This window comes from Mirounga angustirostris, unplaced genomic scaffold (assembly GCF_029215605.1).
Source record: "Mirounga angustirostris isolate CCGP_5_RB_7025 unplaced genomic scaffold, mMirAng1.0.hap1 SCAF_15, whole genome shotgun sequence".
NCBI lineage: Eukaryota > Metazoa > Chordata > Mammalia > Carnivora > Phocidae > Mirounga > Mirounga angustirostris.
The window spans coordinates 86,252,056-86,274,890 of NW_026991723.1; the positions used below are offsets into that span (position 1 = coordinate 86,252,056).

Here is a 22,835-nt window from a genome sequence, read left to right on the forward strand (position 1 = left end):
CCCCTGCCCTCTACTTTCTCTGGCTGTAAACAGCAGCTGCTTGCATCTGGGGACCACCTCCCAAGGCCTTCCAGTGGGGGAGGCAGTGCCCACAGGCCACCCCACCTCCTCCAGCCCTGACCCCCACCCCTTGCTGTGGGTCCCAGCCCGTTGACCTCTCTCTGGTGGACGTGCCTGACACTTAAAACTGGAATTTTTGCAAAATATTTTTTCTCCAATGTAGGCCGTGTTCATTAGAGCAAATCTTGCAAATTCAACGAAGTATAAAGCACAAATAAATAAATGCCTCTCCTATTCCCATGTCCCCACCATAGCCACGATTAATACATCATTAGGTTTCCTTTTCCTTTGTACTTAAATATTTTCAAACATATCTTGTAACTTTTTCAAAGACAGTGACAAGATTACTTTATGGGAGGTCACTGGATCCAATTCTGCCACTGGGCAGATGGGAAGACCAGCTATGCAAGAGGACTGGACTTGGCCAGGGTTGCCCATCAACCTGACTCCCACATCTGGGTTTGGACTCTTCATCCCAGACCCTGCTGCCTGGGTTCTCTCAGGCAGGGCCCCATGGGATTCACCAGGCAGGGTGAATAACGTCACGGTGAATAATGTCAGAATGAAAAAGAGAAGCAGCGTTGCTGGGGCAGGAGAGCTTGGCCTACAGAGACAGACAGCAGGGGCCTCCCATGGCCAGAGCCTCAGCCCACGGTTGGAGGTAACACACTCACGAAGGCCAGGTTGAGTGGGATTCCTGGGGCCTGTAACTGCAGGAGCATGTTCTTGTTTGCACTGAGGACCAGAAGCACCTCTCGGGGCCGAGTGTCATTTTGCTTGGACTTCTGGATAGTCAGCTCCAGCTCTGACACCTCCTAGGGTGGGGACAGGAGAAACACACACACACAGACCAGTCAGGCCTGCGCAGGCTGTGCCACCCGGATCGGTAGTAAAGACTCACTCCTCAGCAGCTTCCTCTCTTCTCTCCCTGCCGCACTGGGCTGCCCCTGCCTCCCAGTGCCCAGCACTGTGCCTGGCTGGCGGGAGATGCTCAGTTGTTAAGCATCTGCCTTCAGCTCAGGTCATGATCCCAGGGTCCTGGGATCGAGCCCCGCATCGGGCTCCCTGCTCCGCGGGAAGCCTGCTTCTCCCTCTCCCACTCCCCCTGCTTGTGTTCCCTCTCTCGCTGTCTCTCTCTCTGTCAAATAAATAAATAAAATCTTTAAAATCTATATATTTGCTGAATGGATGAAGGCAATTGGTTTCATCAAATTCAGAGATTTTAAAAAACTGCAAGAAGCCGGAACTTTATCCAACAGTAGATCAAAGTTTGCCGGTTCCCTGGCGCACCTGCTCTATGCCAGGCCTGTGAGCATCTGCGTGACTTGGATGGTACCCTGTGCCCTTTCTCTGGTCCTAGGCAACGTGTCGAGGCATCAACCCCATCCCAGTTTCCTGCATTCCTGTTTGCCTTCCTAGTTTAAAGTACTAAAATGCCCATGTTTTTGTTGATATAATACCATCATTTTGATATAAGACTGTGAACTCGAAATCATTACATCCTGACAAATACCTACCACATGAAAAGGGTTAATTTATCATGGTGTGTGCATTTAGAACGCCTTCATAACCACCACCACAACCACATCCACAGGAATAATAAAACCTAACCCTTGCATAGTGCTTGCTATGTGCCAGGACTCTTCTGAGTGCTTTACATATTGACTCATTTAATCCTCACAACAACCTTATTCTCACTTAACAGATGAGAAAATGAGGCACAGAGAGGTGAAGTCATTTGCCTAGAATCACACAGCAAGTACGCATACAGCTAGGATGTGGATTGGGCAGGCCTCTGCTCTGACAATATGGCCCCCCAACATTTTTCTACACCTCCTCATTCCCTAGAAGGAAAAGGACACAGCGATCCCCAAGGCAAAGCTCTATTGAAAGAACAACCTCAGGGGCGACTGGGTGGTGCAGTTGGTTAAGTGTCCAAGTCTTGGTTCCCGCTCAGGTCGCGATCTCAGGGTTGTGACATCAAGCCCTGCGTTGGCCTGTGTGCTCAGCATGGAGTCTGGCTTGAGAGTCTCTCTCTCCCTCTCCCTCTGACCCTCCCGCTGTGCTCTCTCTCAAATAAATAATTTTTTTTTTAAGATTTTATTTATTTATTTGAGACAGACAGAATGAGAGAGACAGAGAGCACATGAGAGGGGGGAGGGCCAGAGGGAGAAGCAGACTCCCTGCTGAGCAGGGAGCCCGACGTGGGACTCGATCCCGGGACTCCGGGATCATGACCTGAGCCGAAGGCAGTTGCTTAACCAACTGAGCCACCCAGGCGCCCTCAAATAAATAATTTTAAAAAAGATTTTAGTTATTTATTTGAGAGACAGAGAGAGGATGCCTAACCAACCAAGCCACCCAGGAGCCCTAATAAATAAATAAATCTTGAAAGAAAGAAAAGAAAGAAAAGAAAAGAAAGAAAGAAAGAAAGAAAGAAAGAAAGAAAGAAAGAAAGAAAGAAAGAAAGAAAGAAGAGAAAGAAAGAAAGAAAGAAAGAAAGAAAGAAAGAAAGAAAGAAAGAAAGAAAGAAAGAAAGAAAGAAAGAAAGAAAGAAAGAAAGAAAGAAAGAAAAGAGGGGCGCCTGGGTGGCTCAGTTGGTTAAGCGACTGCCTTTGGCTCAGGTCATGATCCTGGAGTCCCTGGATCGAGTCCCACATCGGGCTCCCTGCTCGGCAGGGAGTCTGCTTCTCCCTCTGACCCTCCCCCCTCTCATGTGCTCTCTCTCTCAAATAAATAAATAAAATCTTAAAAAAAAAAAAATAGAAAGAAAGAAAAGAAAAGAAAGGAAGGAAAGAAAGGAAGGAAAGGAAAGAAGGGAAAGAAAGGAAAGAAAGGAAGGAGAGGAAAGGAAAAAGGAAAGGAAAGGAAAGGAAAAAGGAAAGGAAAGGAAAGAAAAAAGAACAACCTCAGCTCTGCTCAAAGACTTTCTGAACCAGCGGACAGGCAGGGATAGATGTCGGAAGCCCTGCCCCAGACTCATGAGGACAAAGACGAATGGAAACACTCCACGGAGAGCAACGAGCTCCAGCGGCTCTCTGAAGCGGGCAGCCTCTACAACAGAGAGAAAACTTGACCCCCCAAATCTCCTCACACTTATCAAAAAGGAGAGAGGTATTTCAAGATGAAGACATCAGTGGAAAGTTTTAGATTTCACTTCCAATGATCTCCTGGACATTTCCCCAGCTGATGTCACAGAGCCAAGAGAGTGTTTCAGCCACTGGAAAAATCTGCCCAGAAATATTTCCGTTAGTCAATAATGACACCATAGTCACTCTTTGTTTGTAACTTTGCTCTTTAAAACAAAAGAGCGAATAATGTGATTTCATTTTCAATGTTTTACAAGTAACTTTTTTATTTTAGTGAGCTATTGACGTTGCCTATCTTCGGATCACTATTTTTACGTGAATTTATGGAACGATAATATAGGTTTCAAATTTATGTTTTGTAAGTTCACATTTTTTATTAATTAGAGTTTTCTAATGGGTTTTATAACCTTTTGGTTTTATTTTTTTTTAAGATTTTATTTATTTATTTGAGAGAGAGAGAGAGCACATGAGAGGGGGGAGGGTCAGAGGGCAAAGCAGACTCCCTGCCAAGCAGGGAGCCCAATGCGGGACCCGATCCAGGGACTCCAGGATCATGACCTGAGCCGAAGGCAGTTGCTCAACCAACTGAGCCACCCAGGCGCCTGACCTTTTGGTTTTCGAAACATCTTTTTAAATCAATTTTTATATTTATTTTTTTTTTTTTTTAAGATTTTATTTATTCATTTGACAGAGAGAGACACAGTGAGAGAGGGAACACAAGCAGGGGGAGTGAGAGAGGGAGAAGCAGGCTTCCCGCTGAGCAGGGAGCCCGATGTGGGGCTCGAACCCAGGACCCTGGGATCATGATCTGAGCTGAAGGCAGATACTTAACGACTGAGCCACCCAGGCGCCTCTTAAATCAATTTTAATAACATTTATGCATCTGAGGGGTATCTGGCTGTTTGGCCGGAGGAGTGTGCAACTCTAGATCTCAGGGCCATGAGTTGGAGTCCCATGTTTTGTGTAGAGGTTACTTGAATAAATACAACTTAAAAAAAAAATGAAATATTTATGCATTCTAAACACATTAAAAATTAAATACTGGATTTAATATATTTTGGTAAAACATGAAATACAAAGCTAAATGTCACAACTGACGTTTTGTTCCAGGATTATGATCATTATCTGAAGTTTTCATTTAATTCATTAATTTATTTAAAAACTGAAGTATAGGGATGCCTGGGTGGCACAGTCGGTTAAGCGTCTGCCTTCGGCTTGGGTCATGATCCCAGGGTCCTGGGATTGAGTCCCGCATCGGGCTCCTTGCTTAGCAGGGAATCTGCTTCTCCCTCTGCCTGCCGCTTCCCCTGTTTGTGTGCTCACTCCCTCTCTCTCTCTCTCATAAATAAATTAAAAATCTTTAAAAAAAATAAATAAATAAAAATTGAAGTATAATTGGCAGACTACCTGAAATTAACCTGAGCAGAGGGAGACCCATCTCGGTGGTGTTGGGAAAGACCCGGTACAGCCGACCTGCCAGAATCCTGGAGAATGAGAATCTTTGAGAATCTCTGAGAATGGACCTGCCCCCACCTTCTTACCCTGATTGCGTATGTACTGTTAGCTTGAACAATCGAACAGGATTGCACAATCCTGTGTATCTACTAAAAACCATTCAATTGTACACTCTAAATGGGCAAATGTTATCTGGATAAAGCTGTCAAAAAAAACAACAACTGAGTATCAGTAATTTCACATGGTTCAACCTAATCCGTGCCTGGCCCTGGACTGAGCGTGTGTTACATGGGTTTTCAGTGAAGCAGAGTCAGGTATCCTCCCAGTTTACAGATGCAGCAATTGAGGCTCAGGGAGGGAAACTACCCAGGGATCTGCTGGGGGCAAAGTCGGGGACCAGAGTGGAGCCCACAGCCCCTATACCTCTCCTGGGCCATGTCTCCCTCTCAACCCTGTTCTTCTGGACTTCCCCACAGTTCATCACTGTCCAGCCCCATCTAGCTGTCCTCACCCAGGGGAGTGACCTCTGGGGCCCCCCACGCAGTAAAGAGATGGGCGCTGGGGTTTGGAGATGCTGCTGATGGGCTGCAGTGGATGAGGTCCATCCTCTGCCCCTTCGTGGGCATCCACAGGCCGAGAGCACTGCGGGTGACAGAGCAGCAGGGAGCATGGCCTCAGAGCTGACAGGAAAGAACCCTGTGAACCTCCATTCTTGCTGCTGATCGGCAACTGTCACTATTCCTCTGTACCTCAGTCTCCCCACTTGGTAGGACAGGGTTGGGAACAGATACCTGGTGGGGCTCTAGATAAAGGAAGTTAGAAAAGAGAAGTGGAGGTCAGTGTCGGGTCATGCCAAGAGTGAGGGCATGAGGAGACTGGAACTCTGTGGGGACATTTATCACGACATTCAGCTCCTCACCCATCACTCAGTCGTCACCGCATCCCTACTGGTAGAGCTGGGGGCAGAAAGTGGGTGAGGCCATGGGGCGGGGACACGCAGCAAGTGAGCAGTGCGCAAGCTCGGGGAGGCAGGAAAGCTGGGCCCCCCGGGGGTCTCTGAGCTCCCGGACCTAGCTGAGGCCGGCTGGTTACCAGAAAACCCCAGCTGGGTTTCCACAGCAAACATTTCCATCCCATGGCCCTGACTCATCACCACAGTCACTCATACGCACATTGACTTCCCTCTTCCCTCCCGCCCCCTCCCCCCAGCCCGGAGCCCAGAGGCAAAGCAAGGGGTCTGCCTTGCCCCCCCTCCCAAGCTCCCAGTCTTCCGAATGGCATCCTGGGAATTCTGGGAGCCCAGCCGAGGTAGGCAGGCCGGCCGGCCCCTCACTCCCAGCTCCGACCTGGGCCAGTTCAGGCCTACCCCCGCCCCTTCCCTGAGTGGGTGGGCAGGAGACCGAGTTTCTATTTTTGTGCCAGTGTCCCAGAGATACCATTGTTGGCCCAGCGGTTGGTGGCGGGAAGGGGGGATTTCAGTGAGGAGGCCCTGAACACTAGTAGCCACTTATAGAAAGTTGCTTCCAGCAATTCTTCTAGGAGTGGAGCCTTGGGGCTGCCTGCAGCCCCCACCCTCCGAGGGCCAGACTGGAGCCGGCCAGATTGGAGCCGGCCGTCCCTCTGCCCAGGCAGCAGACTCAGATGATACAGGCAGGCAGGATGGCAGGGGCCAGGGGTCAAAGCCAGACTGACCTGAATTCCAGTGTGGGCTCAGTCATTAACCTGTGACCCTGGGCAGTCACTATTCCTCTCTGGGCCTCAGTTTCCTGGTCTGGAAAATCGGCTGAGTAATATGCCCACTTCATAGACTTGTGAGGATTCAGTGAGATGCTGCCTGCAAGGTGGGGCGTCCGGTGCCCCGCTAAATATACAGCAGTAGATTCGGCTCTCATGACCCGTGATTCCCTCCTTGCCCACTCACCCAGCGGAGGGCCATGGCCTGGGGGCTGGCGAGGTTGGCATTAAAGGTGGGCAGCAGTTAGTGAGAACTGGAACATGTTGAAGCTACGCCTCACTGTGGCATCCCCTCTCTGGGCCTCGGTCTCCCCATCTGGGTACCGAGGAGTTGGGCTCAGCGATGTTCTAGTATCGTGTGGCCCCTGGATTTTATCCTGCCTCCTGGGGTCCCCATGTTTGGCATCCCAGAGTCATGGTCTCTAGCCAAGTGGACACCAAGTGGGCTTCCAGAACCTCCCAGAAGAGACGTGCTGCTTTCCCCGGCTGAGGGCCCCTGGTCGGCCCATGTTCTTCCGCCTCCCCTGTTCATTTGTGATTCTGAGAGGCCAGTGCTGGGGGCCCAGCCTAGGGTTTCTGTGCTCTTGAAGGGGCACAGGAAGTAGGCACAACTCTATCCTCCAGGAGTTTGGCAGAGAACTAACACCCCTCAACAACCAGAGGTGAACAGCGAGTGCCACCACTAACCCCGTGGGGAGAGTCCCTCAGCAAATGCTCATGCGCATGTATATTTCTCCTTCCCTCCTTCTTTCCTTCCTTCCTCCCTCCCTTCCTTCCTCCCTTCCTTCCTTCTTCCCACCCTCCCTCACTCTCTTCCTTCCTTCCATTATCCATCCATCCACCCAACTACCCGATCGTGACTGACCCTGAGCTGGACACGGGGGACATAGCAGTGAGACAGCAGACATCAGCCCTGCCCAGCCTCTTGGGCCCCCGATCCATGCCTTTCCACTGAACCTGCCCCTCATATCAGCAAGGCCTGGGATAAGAATACAGATGGCAGCCCCCAGCTCCCAGCCCACCCTCCTTTTTTTTCACCTCCTTCTCTTCATGAGTACGGACGTGGGTGACCCAGCCCAAATGCCCATGCTCTGCCATGCCTGCCCCCTTCACGTAGTCACCTTGCCCAGCCTTTAGGTGTGGCAGACCTTCCTCCAGCCATGCAGTGCCCCCTTCTAGAGGATGGGACAAGAAAGAGCCCCACGCAGCCCGGGAAGGAGGCTCAGCATATATGGGCAGGGAATTCTGGAGTCCAGGGACCCAGAGCATGGACTCAGGTGACAGGTGCAGGCTCCGGGTGGGCATGTCCCTCTGGCCCTGCAGATACCCTATCCCCGGGGCGGGGGAGGTGAGGAGTGCAACTGGAAGAGGGCCAGAGAAGGGCCATTAATTGTGGGGCCTGAACAGGGGCCCCCATTGCCCAGGTCTGAGAACAACACTGACCTCCAGAGCCCTTCACAGCCTCCTAGGACAGTCTGGGGGAGCCCCGGGCCCCTCCTGCTCTTCCTCTCTGCCTGAGCCGCCTTGCCTGCCCCTCTGGTCAGGAATGAGTCAGTGCAAGAGCCCAGCAACTTCCATCTGCTTGGAGGTGGGTGGGGTGTCCTCAGCTCCCCGGGTTTGCCCAGAAGTAGGGTGAATCAGCGGCTGCCCCAGCTCTGGCCCGGCTGCCTGGGGCTTGTAAGGAAGACAGCAGACCCGTGCAGTCAGTCTGACGGGAATCGCTGAGACACCAGGCCAGTTTCCTGTCTCCGCGGGTCAGGATGTGACCCCGGGCCCCCTCCTGGAATCCAGGCTCCGGCCTGCCCTTTGGGGACCCAGCGAGATAGAGCCTCTGCCCAATGGTCCCCTCATCTGTCTGCCATGGACCTTTCTTCCCTGAGCCTCTTGGCTGCCACAGCTCATCTGCTGCCCACCCACAGGAAATCTGAGGATGCGGAGGCTATGCAGGGGTGGACGGGAAAGCCGTTTCTGCGGGCCAGGGTTGGAAGACGGCGGCCACAGGTTGGGAGGGCTGGGGCTGGTTGCTGAGACAGCTGCCACCCACGCGCCCGCCGCCAGCTCGTATTTCTGGCCCCAGGGCTTTGCTTGTGCGGTGCCCTCTGCCTGGGATGCCCTTCACCGCCGTCTCTGTCTGGCTGGACACCGAGAGCCTTTCACTAACGCCCCTTTCCCTCCCCAGCCCCGTGTGCCCCCCATTGCCAATCCCATCAGCCTGCCGATGCCCACCTCTGCCTCCCCTGGCTTGGGAGTGGCTCAAGGGCAGAAGTCGGGTCTGCTTTCTCTTTGCATCATCAATACCCAACACAAGCTGGGCACCGAGCAGGCACCTGGCCAGGACTGTTTGGTGGGGGGGGCTGTCAGGCTATGGATCCGATTCCCGGCGGGGGGGCCTACTTGGAGAGGAAGGTGCCTTCCATGTCACAGAGTAGGGTCTGGGGGGGGATCATGGGCCCCTGGGGCAGGGAGGCCAGGAGCTCCTGGTGGGGAGGCCCAGCTCCATCGGGCTGGGCCTCAGTGGCCCCCTCTGAAAAGAGATTCATGGCCCCTGCCTCAGCTACCTGGTAGCAATAACCTTTGGGGATCAAATTATTGGGCCGATGTGAAGATGTTCTGAAAACTACAGCATGCTTGGTAAGAGGAGGGTATTTACAGGGGAGACCCGGAGGCCAAAGATAATAACATATAATAACAACAAGATATTATTGTTATATAATGTGTGTGTGTATGTGTATAAATAATGTGTGTGTATATATATGTGTGTGTGTGTGCATATATAGAAAGATAATAACATACGAGTAACAACAAGCAGAGCTACTGTAGGATGAGCAGTCACTCTGGGCAGCCCCGCACTCAATATTGGCCCGCTCTGCCCCACCGGATCCTCGCAAACCCCCTGTGAGGGAGGTACTATTATCGTCCCCATATTTCCTGTGGAAAACCAAGGCCTAGAGAAGTGGCCCAAGGTCCTGCTGCTGTAAGGTGGGAAGGCAGACTCCAGTCTGCAGACCGTCCAGCTCCAGAGCCCGCATTCGCACCTGCTGGGTCGAGGCCACCTAGCAGTGCGTTCTTGCTCTCACGCATTCAGCAAACGGTTATTTGCTATCTGCCGGGCCCTGGGCCAGATTCTGACACTGTGATTCTTCACTGAGTCCCTGAGCTCCAGAATTGTGTGGGTGTGGAAGAGTGAGGGGAAGGAGCCCCCTCCACGTGCCAGGTACTATATGAGGTGCTGGTCAGTGACGTAGCCAAGGCTGGAGCCCCAGTCTCCTGAATCCCAGCTCTCTCTACCACCCCCTCAAACAGATGTGCCTGACAGGCCTGGGGCTTGCAGCCTGGCTTCTTGGATTAAAAGCCAGATGCTCCACAGGCTGAGTCCTCCGGAGGAGACGGAGAGCGACAGAAGGGTCTGTTGTCATGAGCTCTAGGATGACGTGAGTTACACTGCCATCCCACCATGGCCCTAAAAACCCTCCAATGACTCTCACTGTCCACAGCAGAAAGACCAAACTCCTTAAAATAGTGGCAGGGCCTTTGCATCTCCCCAGCCCTGCCCCAAGGTGAACTATAAGCTCCCGCCGTGGTGAACACCTTGACCCTAACCACGGTCCACTCACCTGCCTGTGGTTCACTCTGTCCTCAGCTCTTCTCTACCACCTCCTTCACTCCTGGCCATCTTACTGTTGTTGCTTCCTCCTGGAAGCCCTGTCTAATCCCACAGCAGCTGCCATACCCCTGTCCTGCACTCCCCAAGAGAGCACCCATTACCCAGATCCTGGCTGGCTGTCTACACATCTGTTTCCCACAGACCTGGCACTTGGCAGGGGGCTTTTCTCGGACTCCGGCCCGTTGTTGAGTGATTTGGGGGGAGTGGGGGCGAATCCCAGTCACCCAGTGACCGGTCATCAGAACAAACAAAATGAGCTTACAGAGGGCAATCTTATGTTCCGTATCGTTACCAAACGTGAAAAAAATTACAATGGCTTTGGAAACCATATAACGTGTGTCTGGCACTATCTCAGTTTGGGGATTATCGAGGCCCACAGTCCTGGTGGCAGGCAGGGCGGTGGGGAGCAGGCCCCCCTCGATATTGGTGGTCTGGGCACCATCTTATCACCACACAAACGCCGAGCAACTCAACAGTTTCAGGAGCAGCCCAGCCACAAGTTTACTGAGCTGACGCCACTAAATCGCTATCAGGACCTGAGGCCACACCAGCCAGGTGTGGCCACCAGCCTGGGCAGGCCAAATGCTGCCAGGACACAGATCTGCTGGGGAGCCAGGTGACAGCCTAGCTTGGGGCCTCCCAGAATCTAGTGCGAACTCTGGCCTTGGGCATGGGACTTCACCTCTCTAGGCCTGCCTCAGTTTCCTCCTCTGAAAAGCGGGGGCAATAACAGACTCTGACAGATAGGCCCTTGGGAGGCTTCATACATGGAAGATGTTGAGCCCCATTCCCGGCTCTTAGTAGGCCTCTAACAGAACCTAGCACACAGCAAGCCCTCCATAAGTGTGGTATTATCATTAGGAGGGACTTCGGCTAATGCTGGACCTCAGTAGGGACAGTGGTCTCCAAGGTGGCATCACTGGCTTCGATCTCTGTGGGCTGCCTGGCCAGGTCACCGATGTTCAGTGGGGGACATTGTAGGGAAGGAGACTTGAGCTCAACTGAGGGAAGCACTTGCTCAAAACCCAAGCTGCCTGGAGGGGAGCTCCGTCTGCCGAGAAGCAGCAAGCTCCCCAACACTGCAGGTGCACAAGTGACAGCTCACCTGGTCCCTGCCACCGCTCACCTGGCTCTTCTCCAATCACTGGCCACACCCAGCCCTTCCCACCTGGGCCTTGGGGCTTCCAGAAGACCTCTGTGATGCTGGCCCCGGAAATGCCATCCCTTACTGGCCCTGCAAAATGCCCATGTATCCCTCCTGGCGGGGACCCTGGTGAGGACACGGCCCGCTGCTCCAGGGACAGCCACAAGGAAGGCTCCCCTCATCCCATTGGCCCTGGGCCTTTCTCTGGGACCCCAACCCCAGCCCTGCCACCAAGCACTCACCCTTGAGGATTCCAGGAAGAGAATGTGAACTTCAAGGGTGGCATTGGGGACCTGAGCCACACAGCCCTTAGAAACCTGACTCGTAACATATGTCACCTCGGCGTCCACAGGCTGTAGGTCACAATGGACTGTTTCTGCAAGACCTGTTGGGGAAGCACATCCAGAGAGAGCACCAGGTGAGAATACGGTGGTGACAGTCACTCCCAAGATCCGAATGCCTAGCGCTTGGCACTGGCTTAGGGCTTTCTGCATCCCCACAACTGCCCTACAAGGTGGATATCATTATAACCATTCCACAGATGGAGAAACTAAGGCTCAGGAAGGAGAAGTCTCTTGCCCGAGGTCACAGTGTGACTAGGGGTAGGGCTGACAGATAAAACGCAGGATAGCTGGTTAAATTTGAATAAATAAAAACGATTAATTTTTAAAAGTATAAGTATATCCCAACTATTGCATGGGACATACTTACACCAAATTTTTTTTCACTGTTTATCTGACACTCAAATTTAACTGGGCATCCGATGTTCTTATTTGCTACATCCCACAACCCTAGCTGTGGGGCTGAGCTCACAGGTACACACACCCAAGCCTCCGGGCTGGTTCACTCTGAAGGGAGACAAGAGCTAAGACTGGGAGAGGAAAACTTCCCAAAACTTCCCTGCGCCTCGGGGAGGCTGGGAGGAATGGGGCCAAGGAGGGTTGAGTCTCCTGGCCCCAAGGGAGGGAGCGAGCCAGAAGGGCGGCCCGGGTTCAGAGGGCGGCTTTGGGAGGAGGCCTGGGCCACGGAGCCTGCTCTGCTCCTGGGCTGCTCGGAAACGCAGGTCCTGAGGGAAGGCAATGGAATTTCACCCTGACCCAGCAGAGGAGGAAGAGGAAATGAGGCCCCTACACCTCGTCCTCAGGAATGTGCCGAGGAAGGGGGGGCTCCGGAGGAGGGAAGGAGGACAGAGAAGGGGAGACTGTTTGGAAGTTTGTGTCTCCATCTTGTCGCGCTCACTTCCTGTTTTCTTGGAGATCAAAGATGGGCGCGGAGGGGCTGGCCCCACGTCCAGCCGTCGCCAGCTCAGAGGAGGGGGGTAGGGAGGCTTCTTCCGAATCCCAGGCTATCGGGCCGTCTTTTTCCTAAGCCAGCCTTGCTGGGCTCAGGACCCCCGGAGGTCAGAGGAGGACTTAAGATGGCCGTCCCTGGCCGTGGCCACACCACTCACCCCAGCACCTTGGGAGGGATAACTTCAGGACTAGGACGTTTGGCGACTACGGGGGCCCAGACCTTGTAAGTCCTTGCCCTGGCCCTGTCCTGTCTGCAAGGGTCACAGAGCAAGTGTCCTTTGGCATTGTGATTCAAGGCAAGGTCCCTGGAGCCAGGCCGACCTGGGTTTGAATCTCAGGCGGCACTTACTGGCTATGTGGTTTTGGTGAGCGATTTCACCACTTTGGGCTTCAGTTTCCTCATCTGTGAAATGACAGTTAGAATCCACAGAGGTTGTTGGGAGGACTCCCTGAGAACAGGGCATATGGCGGTTCTTTGGGTCACCATTATTTGATTGACTTCAGTCACTGGAGAAGAAGGGACTCTCTTAGGGGGTAGGGGTGAAGTGGTGGGATGGGGCGGTCTGCAGGTCAGTGGTGTCCCAGGCCAACAGCCCCCCTCATCCCAGCAGACACAGGGCTGACACCATCTCCTGCTGTCCCACCTCCTGGTGACCCACCAAGCCCCTCAGTGCTCCCCACCCCCTCCCTCCCTTTCCCTATCAGCGAACACAGACTTCTTAGCTGCTACCTGGTCTAAACCCTTCCTACACAGATGGGGAGACTGAGGCCCGGAGAGGCGGGGTGTGCCAGAGTCACACAGCACGTGGCTGACCAGGCTGGGCCTCGGACCCACCTCTCTCTGCATGACGCGGGGTCTGGCCTGCAGATTAGTGCAGTGCCTTCCTCCTTTCCTCCGGACTTTCCCTGCCCCCTCCCCAGACTTCCAGGAACCCCAGTTCCTCCTGGATTGCCTGGGCCGCCTGGGGCCACCTCCTCCATGCCGTCAGCGGGAGAGGCCACGGGCCTGGCCATTATGTAATGATCAGATAACAGGCCAGGCTGGGAGATCAGATAAGAGGTCCATTTATTTTGGGGACTTTTCGAATCCTGGCTGCCCCCACCCCGCAGACGAGAATGGGGAGACAGGAGGGAGTATGACGCCCGGGCCTGTCTCCCGGAGCCGGAGGCGGGCCCAGACAGAGCTGAAAACAATCCCCTGGCACCAAGGGAAACGCCAGGGCCTCCCGGGACCCGGGTTGGAGGAGGCGCCGCTAGGGGCCTGGGTGACCCGGCCCGAGTGAGAGACCCAGGAGCCACCCCCCCACACCTCTGTCCCCTTCCTCCTCTGCCCCCACCCAGGAGCATAGAGCCACCTCGGGGCTTTCCGCCTGGCCACCCCAGCACCTTGAAAGGCCACAGAGAATAACGGTCAAGGAGAGCAACTCCAGAACCAGACGGCCCGGGTCAAATCCCAGCTCTACCCCTCAGAACAATGGTCACCTTGAGCAAAAGCCCAACTTCTCTGAGTCTCAGTTTCCCCCTTTGCAAAACAGCTTGCATCACGCTTACTGAGAGCCAGATACTGTCGCGAGGCTTGACACGAGTTCATTCACTTGATCCTTGTAGCAGCCCTACAGGTGGGTACTCTTATTGGAACCATGTGACACCTGGAGAGACAAGATCCACCAGGTACAAGAATTTGCCCGAGGTCGCCCGGCTATTACGTGTCAGGGTCTGTATTTGCAGCTGGGCATCCGCCTGGTACCCAGTAAGCGTTCTGAACACAGTGGCTGTGATTACTTCCTAATACAAGGGCAGAGCCTTTCCCACAGGCTTTCTCTGTTTTTTCTCTTCTTCAATCACCCATCCACCCTTTGCTCCTTTCAGGGTCCCATTATAGCCTCCCAGATGTCCCAGCATCCAGCTCAGCCACCCCCAGCAAGGCCTCAAGGTTCCCATCTCCAGTCTTCCCTGTGGCTCCTCAGTGCCCGCAGGGTCAAGTCCACACTCCACCACCTAACATGGAATTAAAAAGTGCAGGGATCTGGGGCACCTAGGTAGCTCAGTCGGTTAAGCGTCTGCCTTTGGCTCAGGTCATGACCCCAGGGCCCTGGGATCGAGCCCCGCATCGGGCTCCCCGCTCAGTGAGGGGTCTGCTTCTCCCTCTCCCTCTGCCACTCCTCCTGCTTGTCTTCTCTCCCTCAAATAAATAAATAAAATCTTAAAAAAAAAAAAAGTGCAGGGGCGCCTGGGTGGCTCAGTCGTTAAGCGTCTGCCTTCGGCTCGGGTCATGACCCCAGGGTCCTGGGATCGAGCCCCGCATCGGGCTCCCCGCTCAGTGAGGGGTCTGCTTCTCCCTCTCCCTCTGCCACTCCTCCTGCTTGTCTTCTCTCCCTCAAATAAATAAATAAAATCTTAAAAAAAAAAAGTGCAGGGGCGCCTGGGTGGCTCAGTCGTTAAGTGTCTGCCTTTAGCTCGGGTCATGATCCTAGGGTCCTGGGATGGAGCCCCGCATCGGGCTCCTTGCTTAGTGGGGAGCCTGCTTCTCCCTCTCCCTCTGCCACTCCCCTTGCTTGTGCTCTCTCAAATAAATGAATAAAATCTTAACAAAAGTGCAATGCTCTGATGGATGCCAAGGTTCAGATCCTGATTCTGCCACCTTCCAGCTTCCTTTCTGTGCCTCAGTGTTATTAACTGTACAATGAGGATGATGGCAACCCCAATAGCTTCCTCATCGAGTTGCTGCAAATGTTGGTCGGATGACATTTGCACAGCGCTCAGCAGACTTGTGATGCATGAAGAGGCTCAGGACTGGCAAGTGCTCTCATGAGAATGTATGCACACTGGGGAGAGGTGAGCTCTTCCTCCAAACACACCTCATTCCCTGTGGCTGCCCTGCTCGCTCCCAGACCAATGGTCTTCCTTTACTTGACCTCTTGGTCAACTTCTGTTCAACCTTCAAAACCCTATTGTGAACGTCGTCTTGTCGGGACTGATCTGGTGGCACTCTAGCTGGGAGGGCAAGAAGGGGACCAAACCTCATCTCCCCACAGGCAGTGTGATGCGATGGTTCGACCCAGGGCCCAAGCCCCAGCTGCTCCTTCCTGGGCTGTTACTTGGGCAAATTTCTTCACCTGCCTGTGCCCCAGCCTCCTCAGCTGTGCCGCTGGGGAGACAGGAGTGTCTGCTCCACTGGGCTTTTGTGAAGGTTAAGTCTGAGGGTGCACATCAGGCTGAGAGCGGTGTGTGGCAGAGAGTGCGAGCTGAATCAGTGTCAGCAGTGACATTTGCCTCTTCGCCCCCATCCTTACCCCACGTATGAAGTCAGCTCAGCCCTGGAGGATGGTCCTCTTCAGCCTCCAGGGCTGATGTCCCAAAGCCGGGGCTGGAGCTGGGTCTTAGTGTCACTCTCCGTCTGGCTGAGATGAGAGAGAATCTCAATGGTCATGTCCCCACCGTCCCCAGGGGCTCATCTCTCCTGGCTCACACAGCTCCTCTTTTACCTCCTGGCAAATGGGAAGCTGCCCTGAAGTGCGGGCTCTAAGAGATGAGTATTTGTGGTCTCTGTCCCGTGTCACTTGTCCCCTCTCCAGAGAGGCCCAGATCCCCACACAGGTGGTAGGCAGCACAGGCCTCCAAGTCCCGCCTCTGTTCCTCCAGCGAAGGCTTGTCCACACTCCACAAACACGCTTTGATCCCAGCCACCCAACATGAGCCTCAAATCCCAGCAGCCCCACTTCTGGGACTCTATCCAAGTGAAATACTCCAAAATACAGGAAGAGGTGCATGTACCAAAAACGTGCACGGTGGTGGTATTTATAACTAGCCTCAACGGGGAAACCACCTAGATATTCAACAATAAGGGATTTGTTAGACAAACGACGGGATGGCACATCTAAGGGACAGAATATCCCGGAACCACAAGGGGACGGTTATGGAGTCTACATGACAACATAGAAACCTTCTGGGTCATAAGAAGGGTCCCCCAAGACTCCCAAATGTTGATCCATCTGCATTAAAATTACCTTAAAGAGCTAGACAAAAACTATAGGCAACCCACCTAACAATGCCTATGTTAATGAAGGAACTTGGGAAGTGATTTTTTTTTTTCTCCTTCTTACCTGTTTTCTTTGAGGAGTAGACTTAAGTGACTATATAATTAAACTGCTCTTTAAAAATCTACGTTTGCGGGGCGCCTGGGTGGCTCAGTCGTTAAGCGTCTGCCTTCGGCTCAGGTCCTGGGATCGAGCCACGCATCAGGCTCCCTGCTTGGCGGGAAGCCTGCTTCTCCCTCTCCCACTCCCCCTGCTTGTGTTCTTGCTGTTGCTATCTCTCTCGGTCAAATAAATAAATAAAATCTTAAAAAAAAAAAATCTACGTTTGCTCTTTAAAAAAATATCCCAACGTGGCAAAAAAGTGTCTTTAGAGACAATTCCCTAGAGAAAGCTTGTGCTGGAGAACAGAGACATCGGGATTGTCCCCACGTGTACCGTGCACTGTTCCTATCTTTTTTTTTTTAAAGATTTTATTTATTTATCTGAGACAGAGAATGAGAGAGACAGAGAGCACATGAGAGGGGGGAGGGTCAGAGGGAGAAGCAGACCCCCCGCCGAGCAGGGAGCCCGATGCGGGACTCGATCCCGGGACTCCAGAATCATGACCTGAGCCGAAGGCAGACGCTTAACCGACTGAGCCACCCGGGTGCCCCGTTCCTATTTTATTCTGACAGTAACGGATTCGCTGCTTTTGAAGCACCTAACACTGGGTCCCAGACATCTGTCCACAGTAGTATAGATACAAATCCAGCTCTTTCTCCGTGTCGGCTGCGTGGTATTTCACCGAATACTAACTCTTTTGCTAGGGCCCAGGCTGATGGCCATTTGGGTGGTTTCCAGTTGGGTTTTTGTTACAGGCACCTATGGACTATATGGATCTTGACAGACTTGGGCAAGTAACTCCAAAAGGCTGAAGGTTGAGCCGGCACACAGGTTAGGTTTTTAAGAGATTCGGCCAAGCTGTGTTCCCAGAAGGCTGGACCATTCTTGGACCTGTTTTGGACCCATTTTTACCCTCTCCGGCCTGATTGAGGATGCCTGGGTCACTCCCACCCCACCCCCCGTGTGGAGATCTGGGTTCCACACCCTGACCGGGGCCTCTGTCTGCCCTCCATGGGCCTCAGTTTCCCAGACTGTCAAAGAGTTGGGCTGGATGGTTTGGAATGTCCTTGAACCCTATGATCACTGGGGTACTGGTACCCACTCCCAGGAGCAGATTGATAAATTATCAGTTTTTCCAACTGGCTATTAAACACAGCCATTATTGGGCACCTGGGTGGCTCAGTTGGTTGAGCGACTGCCTTCGGCTCAGGTCATGATCCTGGAGTCCCAGGATCGAGTCCCGCATCGGGCTCCCTGCTCGGTAGGGAGTCTGCTTCTCCCTCTGACCTTCCCCCTTCTCATATGCTCTCTCTCTCTCTCATTCTCTCTCTCATAAATAAATAAAATCTTTAAAAAATAAAAAAATAAAAAAAATAAACCCAGCCATTATTAAAAATTAAATTTTGGGGGGCACCTGGGTGGCTCAGTAGGTTAAGCATCTGCCTTCAGCTCAGGTCATGATCCTAGAGTCCTGGGATCGAGACCCACATTAGGCTCCCCGCTCAGTGGGGAATCTGCTTCTTCCTCTCCCTCTGCCCCTTCCCCTGCTCGTTCTTTCTCTCTCGCTCAAATAACATCTTTTTAAAAAATTGAATTTGGGGGCACCTGGCTGGCTCAGTCAGTGGAGCATGTGACTCTTGAACTCGGGGTTGTAGTTTCGAGCCCCACATTGGGTGTAGCGATTACTTAAAAAAAATAAAATCTTGGGGCGCCTGGGTGGCTCAGTTGGTTGAGCATCTGCCTTCGGCTCAGGTCATGATCTCAGGGTCCTGGGATTGAGCCCCGCATCGGGCTCTCTGCTTGGCAAGGGGGCTGGTTCTCCCTCTCCCTCTGCCTGCTGCTCTGCCTACTTGTGCTCTCTCTGTGTCAAATAAATAAATTATTTTAAAAATAAAATCTTAAAAAAATTAAATTGTGGGCGCCTGGGTGGCTCAGTTGGTTAAGCGACTGCCTTCAGCTCAGGTCATGATCCTGGAGTCCTGGGATCGAGTCCCACATCGGGCTCCCTGCTCAGCGGGGGGTCTGCTTCTCCCTCTGACCCTCTTCCCTCTCGTGCTCTCTGTCTCTCATTCTCTCTCTCAAATAAATAAATAAAATCTTAAAAAAAAATTAAATTGTATAAGCTTAAAAATAAATTGTATTTTTAAAAAGGTAATAAATATCAAAACTCATTACTTCCTAATTATTTTACTCCATTTTACTATATTCTATGCTCTTGAGGTCAGATGTCTGTTGCATCTGTGTGGTAAAAATATCCGACAAAGGTCCTGGGGACACAGCATCCCAACCGCAAGCTTGGTGAGCTGGTAGCTTGAAATCAGCCATGTGGGAACATTTACACCCTGGACATTAACAAATACTATCGCCAGCGCCCTCCACCCCTGTGGTTCATTATTTGCCAGCACACCACTGCCTTCCATCCTATAAAACCAGACCCTAAAGATCTACAGGGATCTTCCTCTGATGACGACAAAGATGGCAGTGTTATCAAGCTAGAAATGTGGGAGAGGTGGGAGAAAGGCAGGGCAGCCTGGAGGCCTATGGAGGAGCTCAGGTGGGCTCCTGTCCGAGCTGTGTGAACTTGGCAGATCACAGCCTCCACTTCCTATCCTGTAAGATGGGGAGATACAGGCAGCCATCTTGCGGGGTTGCCGGGAGTTATATGGGGGCGGGGGGGGGGGTGCACACCACACGTGGTTAGAAGCCCAAGTCTAGGGTCAAATCTGTGCTAGGTCACTTAGTGTCGCGACAGTTTCCTGTGATCAGTGAGGCAGTCGTAGGGGTTTAGAGACCAAGGACCAGGGGCTTTAAAATGCCACAAGGTGGGATCAGGTAGGGAGGTGGCCACCGTTGTGCTCTTCCCCTGTTTCCCCCCCCACCCCCAACACCAGATTCTTTAGAGAGTTTCTGGATGTGCCGTGGGTGAAGGGGTGCCCATAGGGCTGTCCTGTGGTTTTAGGTGGGTGAGGGGCGGACACAGCAAGGCCCACATGAGTGGGATGAAGATCTGGGAGTCCCCAGCTCCTCATGGCCTCTCATCTGGTCAGTTTCGGAAGGCCGCAAAGCCATGACCGCCTGGAAGAACCCCCAGGCTGAGCCACCCCCGCAGAACCCTTAGTCTAGGCCTGTGTCCCCACCCTGCTGCATCTTGAGGAAGAGAGGGTAAGTCGAGGCAGAGAGAGAGCGCTAAGTTCAAGAGTGTTCTGGGTGCCACTCACAGGCCCTGGGGAAGTGAGAGGCAGGAACTTAAAGCTAATCATAAAGCCACAATAACAACAGAGAATCCTCCAGCCTGCTCCGGATCTCTACAAGCAGGGCCTCACTGCCACCCCCCGCAACAGCCCCAGAGGAGCTCCATTCCCATCCCGCTTTGCTCAGCGGCCCAAAGGCAGTCCCCCAATATCACACCGCGAGGAAGTAACCATGTGAGATTTGAACCCAGAGCCCTAGTGCTGACTGTGAATCCACACGCCCTCCTTCCCACAGGTTCCTCAGATGGGAACCTTAAGGCCCAGAGAGGGCAGGAGACCCTCCTAGGGCTGCACAGCACGCTGGGACCTGGGCTTCCTGGGGGAGAAACTGGACATAGCTGGGAGGGCAGAGGCCAGAGGCCGGGGTTAAGGCAAATAACTCATGCCCATTTGTTCTTTGTCTTGCCAAACCGGGGGGGTTGGTCACCCTACGCTGTCCACCTTGGGCTGTCCAAACCCCCCAGGACAGCCCCACTGGGCATGAGGTCAGGACCAGGGTAGAGGCCGGGAACACCTGGGGCCGAGTCTCCCCACCCGGGGTCCCTGGACACCTACTTGTGGGCCTGAGGCTGCAGACGGCCAGCAGTAGGGCAACGACGGGGGGAAGCGAGCGGGGGTCCATGCTGTCCACCAGGGGGTCTGTGCGCTGGGCCTTATCCGGTGTCCAGGGGCAGGGCTGCGGGCGAGCGTGGGGGCCGGCGTGGGCGCGAGCGGGGACCCAAGGGGAACAGGCGGCCGGAGCGACGGCGTCCCTGCTCCAGCCTTCTGAGGTGGCGGCCGAGGGGTCAGGAGAAGTGGGCACGGGGGCGCAGGGCCGGGCCGGGGGTCGCTGGCCGAAGGGTGAGCGGGGAGGGGGTGCTGGGCTCCCGCGGACGGCAGCTGCGGCGGCAGTCCCGGCCTGGGATGCGGATGGAGGCTCGGGTATGACCCGCAGCAGTGGGGAGCTCCCGGCTCATCCAGCCTGGCCCGGGGAGGCAGGAAATGCGCTTCCTTAGAGAAGGGGCCGGGCCAGGCGGCCTGCCAGGCGGGGAGAGGAAGTGCCACGGGCTTTGTCGCTGGGTGGGGGGCCCTGTGGGGGGGAGGCAGTGGGGTGGGAGGGCCCAGGCTCCAGGCTCGTCTCCTCACACACCCCACCCTCTCCAGGGCCGGCTGGTGGGGCATATCTGGCAGCCCCCAGGGGGCAGATGAAAACAATCACCCTAGCAGCCCACCAAGGAGACTTTTCAGAGGCCAGGCTCTGACCAAGGAGGCTCAGGAGGAGCTCATAGCCCCTTGAACTCAATTGTTCCCATTTTGCAGATGAGAAAACAGAGGCCTGATGGGGTGAGATAATTGGCCCCAAAAGATGGTGGAGCTGGGATTCGAACAGGAGGGTGTCCTCAGGCACCAAAAGTGGCTTATATAAGCCTAATACTGGCTCATCATTCCTTGCTTTGCAGGCAGGGAAACTGAGGCCCCGGATAGGGAAGGAACACTCCCAGATGGCAGCTGGGGCTGAGGTCTCAGGGCCCAGGGAGGACAGGGGAACGTTGGGTCTGCCCCCTCCATGGGTGGAAAATCCTCCAGGGACATAGGACAGCCCCAGATGAAAGAGGGACTCTCTTCAACGGCGTTTCTGAAGTCAGATGGCCCTGGGTTCAAAGCCCTGCTCTCCTTGCTCTGAGCTACGAGACCTCGAGCAAGGTTCCACAACCTTCGGTCACCCTGTTTGTAAATTGGGCACAGTGGTGCTTTCTTGGCCAGGCTGCTGTGAGATTTGGGGAGGTCCAGGCACTATGGCACTGAGCTTGGGCCCGGCCCAGGAAGCACTCCCCGCATCAGTGCTCCCTCAGCCTGGGAGAAAATGCCAGAACTGCCCCTTGTTCATTCTGCAAACAGTAAGTGCCAACTCTGTGCACACCAAGGTGTTGGCCCTGGGTAGCACCTAGGGTCAGGCCAAGGGAGCTCAGAGGAAGCAGCCTGAGCTGCCTGGCCTCTGAAGGACTGGGTGAGTCGGGGGAGAGGCATAGAAGAAGGGGGTCAAGAAGGGACATTGGGCAGGGGACCAGCCCCAGCAAAGGCGCAGAGGCAGGAAGTGGTGGGACCACTGTGGGACATGCAGGGGGTGTGGTGGGGACAGGAAGCCTGGAGAGGCAGACTCTGGCCCAGCTCTGGGAGGGCGGGGGTGTCTTGAATGAAGGCCAGGGGGTATCATGGAGGGTTCTGGGGCAGAAGGTGCTGGCTTTGAGAAGACAAATCGTGCTATGAGCTGGCGGGACCCACAGACGGGATGGAGCTGGGAGGCCCTTCTCTTTATCCTTGTCCTGGGTCACAGATGGAGAAATGGAGGCCCAGGGAGGGAGGAGAAGGCCGGAGCCCTGGGTGCCTCCGGAGGGAGCAGAGCAGGAGTGTGTTTGTCTCTGCAGGAGCTGAGAGGGGGTGGGAAGGGCGGGCGTGGCTCCTTGGGTGGGGTTTGGGGGAAGGTTCGCTGCCCAGCCCTGGAGCTGCCTGGCCAGGCATGGGTGTGGGTCACGGGAGCCCCGGGCCTCCATGTCCTGCAAGCGGGAAGGCCGTGATGGGGAGGATGGGCCATCCCACGAGCGGCAGCTTCTCTGCCTGTTCCTGGGGGCGCAGAGATGGGGAGGTGGGCACCCCCAGGCAGAGGGCGGGGATGATGGAGGGGGCTGTGAGGCTCCCCCCCCCCCAGGCCCTCAGAGCAGGGTCTGTACCTCAGGGACAGTTAATCCAGCCCCAGGGGCTGAACTCCCCAGGGCACCAGGCCCCGCCCTAGGCTGTCACCTTATCAGCTCTGAATCCTCACAGACACCCCTGGAGGCCAGTGACATTAAACCATTTACGGAAGAGGAACCCCAGGCTCCCTGGAGTTTACGTGACCCCCAGCAGGAAAGTGGAGACCTCAGGGCTGCCTGGCTACAAGCTCACCTCCTTCTCTGCTACATGTGGAGAAGACTCATGTCGCCGTGGCGGTGGGTGTCACAGGGTGCAGAGCATCCGGGGCCAGAGCAGG

At 54.3% G+C, this 22,835-nt stretch overlaps 1 protein-coding gene and 1 long non-coding RNA gene across 5 annotated transcripts in view; both read right to left on the reverse strand.

Annotated features, from left to right (window-relative positions):
* Positions 1–20,820, reverse strand: part of ENG (endoglin) — a 34,553-nt gene extending 13,733 nt beyond the window's left edge. Inside the window, exons 1-3 of one of the 4 annotated variants that reach the window (XM_045883196.3) lie at positions 20,384–20,818; positions 11,389–11,531; positions 735–875 (exon numbers count right to left, since the gene is read on the reverse strand). In XM_045883196.3, coding sequence (XP_045739152.1) covers positions 735–875; positions 11,389–11,531; positions 20,384–20,450 — 351 coding nt within the window. In that variant the 5' untranslated portion in view covers positions 20,451–20,818. Of the gene's footprint in view, positions 1–734; positions 876–11,388; positions 11,532–13,989; positions 14,045–20,383 lie in introns of those variants that run through there. The other 3 variants (XM_045883195.3, XM_064579510.1, XM_064579511.1) reach the window with 3 other exon arrangements.
* On the reverse strand, positions 3,558–11,382 carry LOC135362721 (uncharacterized). The gene is made up of 2 exons (XR_010407730.1): positions 7,782–11,382; positions 3,558–4,633 (listed from the first exon to the last, which is right to left on the reverse strand). It is a non-coding gene; the product is annotated as an uncharacterized LOC135362721 (long non-coding RNA).
* Positions 20,821–22,835: the final 2,015 nt, after the last annotated feature.